The sequence below is a fragment of the Microcaecilia unicolor genome, chromosome 9, assembly GCF_901765095.1.
Source record: "Microcaecilia unicolor chromosome 9, aMicUni1.1, whole genome shotgun sequence".
NCBI classification, from domain to species: Eukaryota; Metazoa; Chordata; class Amphibia; order Gymnophiona; family Siphonopidae; genus Microcaecilia; species Microcaecilia unicolor.
In genome coordinates, this window is record NC_044039.1 from 122,828,327 (window position 1) to 122,842,337 (window position 14,011).

Here is a 14,011-nt window from a genome sequence, read left to right on the forward strand (position 1 = left end):
GGAGAGGGAGGCGACAGCAGTAGCGATTAGGGGGGGTGACGATCCTTTGGAGGGCGGGGCGGTGGCGATCCATGGGGGGAGGCGGCCGGCCTTACCCCGGGCCCGGCTCAGTCTCTCGGCAGCCCTGCCTTGTAGGTGTGCAGTTGGATATGCCAGTTTTCCAAGTGCACTTGACTCCAGTACACAGAGATGGTGTTTAAGATCTGGCATTGATATGGTCAGCATGTTTGTAGAGTTGGCTAGTACCAGTGCAAGACCAGTCAGCATTACAAGAGGCTTCATGAAAAAAAAAATGGGGAAAGAAGCCATTTTAATTGCCTCAGACTAAAGCAGAGGTTCTCAGCCCTGCCCTCGGGACACATGTAGCCAGACAGATTTTCAGGATATATCCACAATGAATATACATGAAAAAAAATTTTTATCCACCACCTCCATTCTATGCAAATCTCTATGCAAATGTAGATTGGTTAGTGGCCACAGGTGTAAACGACAATTTCAGAAAACTGCTATTTACTCATAGAGATGACTAGAATGCAGAAATTTCTAGGGAGCATGTTTTAGGTGGGCTGAGAATTTATGTGTATTTCTCATTTTACAACGAGAATAGATGTATATTTAAACAAATTTCCCCATTGGGTTTCGCATCTGCTTTGAAATAAGTGCAGCCTTTTTACATCACCTTGGGTGCATCTCTTCATACAGGCGGTTAGTAAATCTGTCATTCAACCAATCAATAAATAAAAGTTCTTGTTTTCGATAGGGCTTAGTAGGAGGGACTGAGTGGGTGAATGACGTTAAAACCCTGTATATTATTTTTGTCTTGAAATTGAAAAAAATTACAACAAACTTTTGTGACTTCCCTTGATGATTGCCCAACCACTAGGCAGGACTAGGCAGTTGCCTGGAGGCATCAAAGGGCAGCTGCTGTCAAGGCAAAACATTAGATCTGGACAGTCACAGAAACTCAAGGAAACATCAGAGTGTACTTTTACCTGCCTGAAGCGTGGGCTGTTTTCAAATAGTCTATTTACCCTGCTGCTGGGGTGATCATGATTGTTGTGGGGAGAGGGGCAGCAAAGAGCCTAAAAGGTACTTGGCGGGGGGGAACAAAAGTTATCCGGATAAGTTATCCAGATAGGGGACTGAAATTTTGCCACCCAAATAACATCCACCTACTTGCTTATTTCCTAAAGTTTGCTCCATGTGCTTCATAAGGGCAATGATGCTACTACTACTAATAATAATATATACAGTTTTTCATACAAACAAGATTCCGGTGAACTTTTCACATTTATAATCTGTGAGAAACACAAATGCAGTTAGCTCTGGGATAGACAGCTGCAGGCCAGTTTTAAGAACAGAGGAGGAAGGGAGGAAGCACCAAGCAAAGTGAAAGTTCTTTCAGATCAGAATTATTTGGACTAAGGATGACGGCAACAAGAGCTGTCCAGATAACAACTGCCAAAATAGTGCAGGATTTCCACCATGAGACCAGGCTTGAAGACCTAATTATGTATACCCCACCCAGAGGACAGGAGGGAGAGATGGTGAGTTTTAGAAGGAGTCATGATAGGAAACTAAAAGAAGGAAATTGAGGAGGAAGTTAGACACCAAACCAGTAATAAATGACAAGAAAGTGTGGAATTACACCAGGAGATCCTTGCATGCAAAAATGTATGGGTAAATCCTGAGATTACAGAGGCAGACTAAGGGGGCTTGTGATCTTCATAATGGATTGTGGATTTAGATCACCTCTTTTCAATAGTAGCTCAAAGTTATATTCAGGTACTAAAGTATTTCCTATCCCCAGAGAACTCACAATCTAAGTTTGTACCTGAAGTAATGGGGGGTGAAGTGACCTGCCCAAGGCTTGGGCTAGGGTTACCATATGACTCCAGAAAAAGGAGGACAGGTTGAGCCAGTCTGGGTTTTACTTCCATTGCTTTCAATGGATGCAAAACCAGGACTGGATCAATGTGTCCTCCTTACCAAGGTTACAAGGAGCAGCAGTGGGATTTGAATTGTGACGTCCCTGGATCTCATCATTCTCTATGTTTCAGCCTTTGGTTTAAGTCCTGTCTTTTATTCAGTTGGATTTGCAGCACTTGGGAAATGTCTGTGTGTAAAATCTGCTTTTTTTTTTTTGCAGTCACATAGTTGACAAGATGCGCGACAGCAGCAGTGGAATCAAACCTATCACCAACATGGAGCAGGGCAGCACATACAAAGAGAGCTTTACAGGTAATGCCTGGCAGTTTCTGCCAACCTGACCACCTCCTGCCCCCACACCCACAATCTCTCAATGGAAATATCCTTTTATAAGGACTGATTCTATATGCACTGTCTCTCTCAGCAGCCTATCTACATGGTACTGTTTGTTTCGTCCCTTTCCTATTCCATCTGCACTGGCTCCCTATCCAATTTAGAGTTAAATTTAAAACTCTGACTCTTACTTATAAAGCTTTATATAATGGTAATCCATTTTATTTGGCTGCCTTTTGTTCCATTTTTGTTCACTTAGATCTTTGAACGAGCATCAGCTAGTTCTCCTGACCCCATCCTGCTTCATCTCAAATCACTAGACATAGCACTTTCTTCTTTTTTGGCAACAGCTCTCTGAAATAATCACCCTCTTCCCCCAAAAGCTGAATTATCATATAGGCAGTGGTGTAGCTAGGTGGGGCCATGGGGGTGTGGGCCCCCCCCCCCCCAAAAATTTCCTCTGGGCCCCTGGTTTTGCTGGTAGGGGTTCCCAACCCCCGCCAGCTGAAGTGTTGTCCAACGCTGGTCTTCGGCACCACCGCATTGCCTACCCTGCTCTGTTTTCCCCTTTTAGTGAAATTGAGCATGCTCAGTTTCACTAAAAGGAGCATGCAGGAAGTGAGGGGAAGACAGAGCAGGGCAGGAAACGCAGAGGCACCGGAGACCGGCCCTGGATAAGGCTTCAGTTGGTGGGTGTTGGGGACCCCCTCCAGCAAAGGTATTTGCTGCGGCGGGGAGGGTGGCAGGGCAGCGGGAGGGGGCGGTGGGAGGGCAGTAGACCAAAATGTACCCCCCCCCCCCACCTTGAGCTCTGACCCCCTTCCACTGCGAGGTCAGGCTATGCCCCTGCATATAGGAAATTTAGAACTGCACTGAAGACGCATGTCTTTAAGTTAACTTTTGGGGTCCAGCTTGAGGGTTTTCTTCCTGCATACTTTCATACTTTAGATTCTACATTCAACTCTTTGTCTTTACTTACAGTATTGTGTGGTATTGTGTAATCATCTTTCCTGGAGTTCTTTTCCTTATTCTTTTATTTTACTATGAAAACTGCTTTGACTTGGCGTGCCAGATAAGGCAATACAGCAAGTTCCTAATATATTTATATAATGACTTGTTTGCATAGTACGATGATGGATTTAGCTTTTGCCACTTTAGGAACCATTAGTGGTGTTATCCCCTCCTTTCTCGGAAAATCAGGCATGGCCAGGGGTGGAAGTCCATAGTAGTATTTCGAAATACTGCAGTGAAAGCTACAGAGATGGCAAGTGGGCTGATTCTGCCAAAAAATCTTTGTGGCCTTGCATGGACCACTGGGAGTATAAAGCTCTTCTTCTCACAGGATAGAAGTGAAGCCCTGAGGTAACCTGTGTCAACTTTTCTGCATGCTGTACCTCACACAGATTTGCAGTTACAACCCTGAATATTTTGTTGGACAGAATGGATGGAAAAGCTAAAGAGGTTAGGGTTCTTCAGCTTGGAAAAGAGATGGATGAGGGGAGATATGATTGAGGCCTACAAAATGTTGAGTGGTGTAGAACGAATAGAAGTGAATTGATTTTTCACTCGTTCCAAAAGTACAAAGACTAGGGGACACTTGAGGAAGTTACATTTAAATACTTTTAAAACAAATAGGAGGAAATATTTTTTTCACTCAATGAATAGTTAAGCTCTGGAACTCTTTGCCAGAGGAGGTGGTAACAGCGGTTAGCGTATCTGGGTTTAAAAAAGGTTTGGACAAATTCCTGGAGGTAAAGTCCATAGTCTGCTATTGAGACAGACATGGGAAGCAACTGCTTGCCCTGGGATTTGTAGTATGGAGTGTTGCCACAATTTGGGTTTCTGCCAGGTACTTGTGACCTTGCTTGGCCACTGTTTGGAAAACGGGATACTGTGTATACATTCAACAAAGTTTACAGAAGATTAAAAATACAATAAATTAAACAAAGGCAACAAAGACCACCATATAATACAAACACACAGCTTAACAACTGCAACCTGTTAATAGCCAACAATGCTAACCCGTATTGTCCTGCATCTCGACCATCATATCAGCCCAGTTACACGACTGGAAACATAGGAGTTGGGATATGATATGTTGCCTTTCTGTGGTTACACTAAAAGCAGTTTACATATTATTTACAGGTACTTATTTTGTATTTGGGGCAATGGAGGGTTAAGTGACTTGCCCGGAGTCATAAGCAGCTGCAGTGGGAAACAAACCCAATTCCCCTGGTTCGTAGGCCACTGCACTAACCACTAGGCTACTCCTCCACTCAAGCATGACCTTAAAAGAACAGGTCATTTCTGGGACAGTTTTGGGCCAACATAAGACGGTATTGTTATAGGTATATTGTCAATGTACCTAGAACTGTGGTAAGAGATTCATTCAGGGCCATAACTAGGTAATAGGGGTCTGGAACAAGCAGTGCACAATACAAACGTGGGAGCTGGGTTGGACTGGAACTGCAGCAGTGGTGATGCCCCTCTCCTTCTCCTGTACCCTCCTGGATATTTTTTTTATTTTTGTTACATTTGTACCCCGTGCTTTCCCACTCATGGCAGGCTCAGTGCGGCAGGCAATGGAGGGTTAAGTGACTTGCCCAGAGTCACAAGGAGCTGCCTGTGCCGGGAATCGAACTCAGTTCCTCAGGACCAAAGTCCACCACCCTAACCACTAGGCCACTCCTCCACATATGGTGCCTCCTGTGCAAAAACCCAGTTGCCCTGCACTCAGATGTCTCTCTTTGTCTTGCAGGCTCTTCACTGGTGGACTGGTTGGTCTCTTGGAACTTTGTTTCTGCCCGGTTCGAGGCCGTGACCTTGATGTACATGTTGATGGAGGAAAACTTCATCAAGCCCATTGGCATCAGGAGCACAGAGGCAACCCGAAACGTGGACCTGGCAGAGCAGTTTCTGGATGATTCTACAGCGCTTTACACTTTTGTAAGTGGTGATGGTTTTGAGTTCATTTTCAGTACATTTTGTGAGTTTGATTTTTTTTTTTTTTTTACCAGGTCATAGGTGCCAACTTTTCAAAATAATTGGGGGTGCTAAACACAAACACAACACCAATTATCCCTTCTTACTACAGTGAGGAAGGTTACTCACAATGCTGAAACATATGTACCAGGTTGCATTCCAGTTCCTTTTCCTTCTGAGCTTTCAGTCCACTCGAACCTACTGCTATGGAGGATAGGCTTCCAACCTGAAGCACTAATGAGTTCCAAACAATACTTTGCAGTCATGTGCTTTTTCTGTTTATCCACTCACCCTTCTTTGATTCATGTATCACTGTTATATTCCTTGATCTGAAGTACGTGGATTGGGTCTTCTTTGGAATTCATTCTGCAATCAGATTTGCTGGTATGATGGGCCCTGCTACTAATTTTTCTCAGTTGTTGCTGCCCCGTGCATCTGTAGCAAAAACGTTTCCCCATTGCACTGTATTAAATTGACTTGAAAACCGCTTCAAATGTGAAATTCAGAGGTGATTTAGAATAGTTTTTTTATTTATTTATTTATGCATTCTTGTATCCCACTATTATCCAAAAACAAATTCCTAATCCACATCGGAACATTGCCTCCTATCCTATGACTCTTTAATTTTCTCAGGAGTCTCTCATGAGGAACTTTATCAGAAGCATTAAAACATAACAAACAACAAAAATCAACAGCAATTAATATATCAGCCCAGTTAGTTCTGCTTCACAGAGCTTTTGCCAAATGATCACATGATGCAAGAGGTACCACCCCAGCACCCACAGTCAGGTAGCAAGTGACTTTACAGCAAGGGTCCCTGAATCTGGTCTTTAAGGACTGCAAACTAGTCTGGGTTTCAGGATTTCCACAAGGAATATGCATGAGTAGGCAGGAGCAACCGCATACAAAATGCGATGGATTAGTGTCACAACCTTATACTGTATCCGCTGGACAACAGATGACCTGGTGAGACATGAACATTGAGGGCCCTGTCATATAGATTAAGAAAGCACTTACCACCACTTATTATATAGGCAGTAAGGGCTCTGGCGTTATCCATACGCTAACCAGTTCGCGTACAGTAATCCAGTTAGCGCAGGAACGCCCACTCTGCACCCCTGACACACACCCCTGAAAAATATGAAAAAATATTTAGTACACACTTAGCACGCGTACATGTAACTAATGCAGGATGCTTTTGCATATCCTGTGTTAATCCATTTTTGCTGCGTTAGGTGTGCGAGGGTGCCTAATGCAGCATAGTAAAAGGACTCCTAATTTTGTACCCGAGGCAGTGAAATATTAATGAAATGGAAATGGGACTTGATATACTGCCTTTCTGAGGTTTTTGCAACTACATTCAAAGCTGTTTACATATATTCAGGTACTTATTTTGTACCAGGGGCAATGGAGGGTTAAGTGACTTGCCCAGAGTCACAAGGAGCTGCAGTGGGAATCGAACTCAGTTCCCCAGGATCAAAGTCCACTGCACTATGCTGTCACTCTGCCAAAACACTGATGATCTCCTAAATTAAGTCTGGACAGCATCACAATTGCAATGCCAGGTATGCCACACACTCATTCATTTGCAGGCTTTCTCAATACCACATTCTTTGGGCCCCTTCTCTCGCTTATTACAGCTTTAGTCTTCACTCACAGTCCTCAAGAGCCCAGCAACAGGTCAGGTTTTCAGGATACCCCTAATGAATATGCATGAGAGACATTTTTATGCCTACTACCTCCACTGTATGCAGATGTCTCTCATCTCATGCATATTCAATAGGGATATCCTGAAAACTGGCCCATTGGCGACCCTTGAGGATTGGAAGTGAAGACCAAACATTTGCATGTCTACTACCTCCACTGTATGCAGATCTCTCTCATGCATATTCATTAAGGCTCACTTAATACTAATTAGTGAGTTATATATGCAATGATTAGCCACAAACATTAATTCCCCATATCACTTGACTAACATTTGTTCATCATACCTAATAACACATATATGCATTACATAGTATGCAACATAGCATTTATTACAACCATCATGACACATTTTTGTGATATTCAGTGCAAGTGAGATACGCCAAGCTTTTTGGAACTATAAGACTTTGCTTCTAGTTTATATACATGTTATTTGGGACATTTGTATAGAAAGGGAATGCGTTGGAAATCATTGGTTTCTGTATGAAAGAGTCATGATGGTTGTAATAAATGCTATATTGTATACTATGTAATACATATGTGTTATTAAATATGATGAACAAATGTTAGTCAAGTGATATGGGGAATGCATATTCATTAGGGATATCCTGAAAACTGACCCATTGGTGACCCTTGAGGATTGGAAGTGAAGACCAAGCATAAGAACCTAAGTGCCAGTGTACTTACCCTGATCACCCATGAAAGGCTGAATAGCCTAGTGGCCTAACCAGTAGGAAGAAATTCGAGCACACCTTTCTGTGTACTGACTTCCCTGCCCCATCTCTTTCCCCTGTACTCACAAGTACATGCGCTCTGAACCTATTCACATATTTTTAGCTACTACATGCAGAGCAAATTTAAGCCCAGAGAATTTTTCCACATTGCCTTGACATTGTCTGTATCTTTTCAGAGGCTTCAGAGAAAAGCAAAAAAAAAAAAAAAAAATTGTTGCTCTTTTTTTGTCATTTGCAAATTTATACCCTGGATTCCCCTCAGACAAAATTCACTCTTTGGCCTTTAGCCTTACTTTTTAGGGTGGCAACTCTCACTGTTTGTGATGGTTCTTCCTTGTTGTCTATCCAATGCTTGATAGGAGGGTATATCCACACTGGAAGAAGGCAGGATTTCTTTAAATATTTCTCTTTGCAGGCTGAGAGTTTTAAGAAAAAAGGCAGTTTCAAAGAGGGGATCCAGCTTAATGCAGTGGAAATGAGCGGCGCCATCGTGAAACAAGGCTATCTGGCAAAGCAGGTAACCACAGGTGTCTGGATTAGGGCCTTTTCTCAATACACCACACTACTGGCTCTCAAGCACCAGTCAGCCAGCCCTGGTTTTCAGAATATTCAGAGCTCTCATGCATGAAATATTCTGGCATTTGCATTGTATGAAAATGCTTCTCATGCTTAGTCATTGACCCCCCAGATTCTACATATGGCGCCCAAAATTGAGTGTCATTCCAAGACGTGTGCCTAACTAAATTGTCTAAGGAGCCAATTAGTGCCATTAATTGAGTACTAATTGGCACTAACACCAATTTGGAATTGGATGCATATTTTGCTATGCATTATTCTATAACAATGTGCCCCAGATCTCATAGCGCACAACCCATAAGGGGATGTGGCTGTGGGAAGTGCATGGGCAGGCAGGTTAAAGGCATTCGTAACATTTGCGTGCAGTGTTATAGAATACCAGGAATGTGCATCCAGATTGGATGCTGGGAATTACACTTGGTTTCAACAGGTATAAGGCCTAGCACCTAAATTTGGGTGCCGAAATTGGCACTCAATGCTATTCTATAATTTATTTGGATTTTTGCTCACACCTTTTTCAGTAGTAGCTCAAGGTGAGTTACATTCAGGTACACTGGATATTTCTCTCCCAGGAGGGTTCACAATCTGAGTTTGTACCTGAGGCAATGGAGGGTTAAGTGACTTGCCCAAGGTCACAAGGAGCAGCAGTGGGATTTGAACCAGCCACCTCTGGATTGCAAGACCGGTGCTCTAATCACTAGGCCACTCCTTTTACTAAGCCATGTAGGTGCCTAAGCGCACCCAACACTTGTCATGTGGCCCGTGCAGTAATTTCATTTTTGATGCGCATCTGCTACGCGCACCAGAAAATATATTTTATTTTCTGGCGCATGGCGAAAATCAGGCGGTAACTCTGACAATGCGCGTGGGTGATTACCGCATGGTTAACGTGAGCGACCTTACCACTAAGTCAATGGCTGGTGGTAAGGTCTCGGATCCAAAATGGATGCGCGCCAATTTTCATTTCGCCGCATGTCCATTTTCAGTCAAAATTTAAAAAGGCATTTTTACAGGTGCGCTGAAAATGGATCTGCACGGGTCCAAAACTTGCGCCTATACAACCGCAGGCCATTTTTCAGCTCACCTTAGTAAAAGGACCCCATAGTTTAATTGCATCCTATGGGGTCCTTTTACTAAGTCGCGTAAGCACCTATGCATGCCCAACGCGTGCCAATTCCGAGTTACCACTCAGCTTCCGCGTGACCCGGGTGGTAATTTCATTTTTGACGCGCATCTGTAACTAGCTAGTGTATGCAAGTAAAGGTTTTGTCACTTTTACTTGTGAAGAAGTACTGGAAACTTTTTTTATTGTTACTTTTATAGACCTATTAATTTCACTAATTTTTATAATTTTTACTTACATCTAATGCTTGTAGTTAAAAGTAAAAGCGGAACAGAATACTGATAGAATTGAAAAATAAACTTGCAGAGCTATTGTTAGTAATATGTAATTTATCTTTAAAATCCACCGTGGTCAATGTAATTAATGCCAGTTTTTTAAAAAAGGGTTCCAAAGGTGATCTGGGAAATTATAGGCCGCGAGCCTGATGTCAGTGCTGGGCAAAATAGTAGAGACTATTATAAAGAACAAAATTACAGAGCATATACATAGGCATGGATTAATGAGACAAAGCCAACATGGATTTAGTCAAGGGAAATCTTATGTTACGTTTCAGGGTAGTGAGCCCTAGATTCGTAGTGGAAGTCTGCGATAGGCTGACCTAGCAAGGAGAATATGTGACAGGCCCAAATTAGGGTCACAGTCTGGAACAAGACAAAGGCCGAAAACTGGGTACTTCTCAGGATCCCACTCACACACAAAAGCTGGAAGGTGTACTGGAACCCACTCACACAGATAGATGCCATAGACTATGTGTTAACACACATCCTACCATGAACATCATGGATCGGCCCCTGATTTATCCAGTTCAATTCCCTCCATTATGGAAGTCCTGTACTGCGGGAGACCTGTAATACAAGGGATTGAACCATTCCTCTGTTTGTTTCATAATATGTTGATATTGTATTAGAGGGGAACTTTCAGCCTTATAGGTTATTGTTGGGCAGCCAGAGGAAAGAGAGAATTGACACACAATGCTGGAAATCAAGGCAGGTTGTAATCTGCATTTACTGATATCTGGGCCACATCCCTACATGGGCAGCCAGAGGAAAGAGAGAATTGACACACAATGCTGGAAATCAAGGCAGGTTGTAATCTGCATTGACTGATATCTGGGCCACATCCCCACAATCACCCCTTGACCGCCAGGGATTTCAGCTTCATGGTTAGTTTACTAAAAGAAAACATTTTATCTGAAATTGTAAGTTGTTACTGAGCTACACCCAACTGCCCACTAATAACTTATGAAAGGCTTTTAGAACATGGTATTTCTGAAAGGGGGCTCTTCAGTATAAGCCACTCTGAATATTGTGTCTTAATAATTCAATATTGCAATGTGACTTCTGATAATAGGGTGACAAGGAGGAGGAGTTTTAGGAATGCATGCTAGCATTTTGAGGGCCACTGGAACTGACTGATACAATCTTTTGTTTTGTAGGGGCATAAGAGGAAAAACTGGAAGGTGCGTCGCTTTGTTCTGAGGGCAGATCCAGCTTTCCTGCACTACTACGATCCCACAAAAGTACATGCTCATCTTTGATACTTATTATGCAAATATCTCACAAATTTGAAAATCAGATCTGTAAACATGCTAAAAAATAGGGTGACTTGATATATTTAAAGTATGAGTGTAGAGTATTTGAGTAATCACATAGAAGCGGCGGTGGTAGCATTTGGACTTACATCTCCAGTTGTTCTGTCAGTGACTGGCTCCAGTACACATAATTGTGAAACAAATGCCTTAAGGCTCTTTAAATGTACATGTGTTTCTCATGCCAGATATATGTATTTTACTACATCCTTTTTCATGCTGCATCATAGATTTTTACCGGCAGGTTCTCTCTTGACACCAGTAGTGTAGCCTGGAAGTTTTGACAGGTCTGCGTTTCCCTTCTCAGCTCTCCCTTCCCTTCCTGTCCCAGCCACACAAAGATCTGGCAATTCCCTCTCCCTCCGCTCTTTCCCCCAACCACACCTTAAAATCAGCTCCAGTCTTTACCTGGGCAGTGGCACTCATAGGCTGCCTGTGGCCTGCACCAGAGCTTTCTCTCTGAACCTTCCCACCCTTCAGAAAACAGGAATTTGTGTCAGAAGGGGCAGGACAGTTCAGAGAGAGAGCCCCATGTAGGCCAAAGGCAGACTGAGTGCTGTTGGTGGTGCTGCCTAGGCAAAGACTAAAAGTGATTTTAAGGTATGGGGAGGGGGAGGAAATTGCAGATCTTTGCTGGGCTGGGCTGGGCTGGGCTGGGAAGGGAGTGATGCGGTGGAAGAGAGAAGGGAGGGACTGACCGGATGCATACACAACACACACACCTTGATTTGAAACACCACTGCTTGGCACTCCAGTATTACAGATTCCAGTAGGTTAGCAGGGGAAGGGGAGGAACAGATAATGGGAGAGGCAATTCCTTTCCTTCCAGAAGCAGCAGAGCGGAGTGCTCTGATCAGGGATGGGAAGGGATGATATTCATGGTGAGGTGTGTCACAGAATGCAGGCCTTGTTAACTGAGTCCTGCAGCAGTTTCACATTCAGATGTTCAGTTCTCCCCTTTCCCTTTCTATTTATGTCTTTGTAGAAATGCACAAACTGTAATCTAATGATAAACATTTTCTGGTTGTCTTCATAGGAGGAGAATATGCCAGTTGGTGGCTTCTCTCTCCGAGGTTGCCTCATTTCTGCCCTGGAGGACAATGGGGTCCCATTCGGTAAGAAGAACTTGTGATATATTTCTTGTGCTCACATCTGAACAAAGCAGGGGGGGGAGGGGGGGGGGAAGAAATAGCCTAATGGTTAGAACAGAAACTGAGAACCAGGGAAGCGGGGTTCCAATCCCTCTGTCGCTCCATGTGATCTTGGGCAAGTCACTTAACTCTTCATTGCCTCAGGTACAAACTTAGGGGCCCCTTTTACTGAGCTGTGAGAAGAAATGGCCTTAGCGTGTCCTTATGAGATACTTTCCCCAAACACTAAGTCCATTTGTACCGAGGCCATCAAAAAGGTCTGTTTTCTATTTTTTTGAATATAGGACTGTGTGCTCCATGGGAGCACAACGCCTCCTACTTAGGAAGCAATAAGGGCTCCCCGCGTTAACCCTGCACTAACCAGTTAGCATGTGGTAATGAAAATGCACTACCAGGTAACCATAGTAGCCCCATGGTTAGTGCAGTGAACTGAGAATCTGTGGAACTGGGTTCAATTCCCACTGTAGCTCCTTCTGGCTCTGGGCAAGTCTCTTAACTTTCCATTACCCCAGATACTTATTTATTTGTTACATTTGTATCCCACATTTTCCCACCTATTTGCAGGCTCAATGTGGCTTAGAATAGTACCGTAGAGGTGTTCGCCAATTCCGGTATAAACAGTTACACAGTGATGTTATGGTAGGATAAGGTTAAAGTTATTTGGTTTCGTCGTGTTGCTGTAAACTTAGATTGTGAGCCCACTAGTGATAGAAAAAAATACCTGCATATAGTTTATGTAATCTGCTTTGGTTGTACCCAGTGGCGTAGCTATGTGGGGCCACGGGGGCCTGGGCCCCCGTACATTTGGCCCTGGACCCTCCCACCGCCAACCCTCCCCCGCCGTGGGCTACCTTTGCTGGCGGAGGACCCCATCCCCTGCCAGCTGAGGTCCTCTTCTTCCTGCGCCAGGCTTCGTTCTGTTTCTGAGTCTGACATCCTGCACGTTATACATGCAGGACGTCAGACTCAGAAACAGAACGAAGCCTTGCGCCGGAAGAAGAGGACCTCGGCTGGCGGGGATTGGGGTCCCCCGCCAGCAAAGGTAGGCGACGGTGGCGGCGGGGGAGGGTTGGCAGCGGGAGGGAGGGTCGAGAGGGTCGTTGGCAGGGAGGGGAGTCAAAAGTTGGTGGTGGGGGAGGGTTGGCAATGGCGGGGGGGGGGGGGGGGGGGCTAAAATGTGCCCCCTCACCTCAGGCTCTGGACCCCCCTCCCACCGAAGTCTGGCTATGCCCCCGGTTGTACCCACAGAAAGGCAGTATATCAAATCCATGACCCTTTACTCTCTGCCCCTGACATACCCCCTAAAAAAAAACAAACTGTGCATTTAGCACAAACCAATGCCAAAAATAACACAGAACACTTGAGTGCATTCCATGTTGGGCCATTTTTAATGCTTTAGGCATATGTTAGCGCTTAATGCAGCTTAGTACATAAGTATTGCCATACTGGGAAAGACCAAAGGTCCATCAAGCCCAGCATCCTGTTTCCAGGTAAAAGAGCCCCTTAGATTGTGAACCCTCCCGGGCACCGGGAAGTACCTGCTGTACCTAAACGAAACTCACCTCGAGCTAGAGCTGAAGAAAGGTGTGAGTGAAATCCAAAATGCCTTGAAAGAGTGGGTAGAAGGTAACAGCAAGCAGGCCAGCATTCAATTAATTACACCAAGCAGCACTTAGAAATATTCTGGCCCGTAGTTTTAGGAAGACTTAAACAGTGAGGCATCTGGACCTAAAGCTTTTAAAGGTCTGTGAGATGGTGAAAGCTATTTTTAGTGATTAAACCTAAGGCTTATTTACAGTTCAAGCACTGCAGCAAGAAGACATTAGAAGCGCCAAGACTGTTGAGAGAGAGAGAGAGAGAGAACAGGATTTCTGAGAGCAGGGTTGTGTGC

At 44.1% G+C, this 14,011-nt stretch overlaps 1 protein-coding gene across 1 annotated transcript in view; it reads left to right on the top strand.

Annotated features, from left to right (window-relative positions):
- The window catches only part of PLEK2 (pleckstrin 2), a 43,874-nt gene that overhangs the window by 21,616 nt on the left and 8,247 nt on the right, over nt 1-14,011 (top strand). The window contains exons 4-8 of the mRNA XM_030215211.1: nt 2,150-2,241; nt 5,021-5,208; nt 8,098-8,199; nt 10,817-10,900; nt 12,006-12,084. Coding sequence (XP_030071071.1) covers nt 2,150-2,241; nt 5,021-5,208; nt 8,098-8,199; nt 10,817-10,900; nt 12,006-12,084 — 545 coding nt within the window. The remainder of the gene's footprint in view (nt 1-2,149; nt 2,242-5,020; nt 5,209-8,097; nt 8,200-10,816; nt 10,901-12,005; nt 12,085-14,011) is intronic.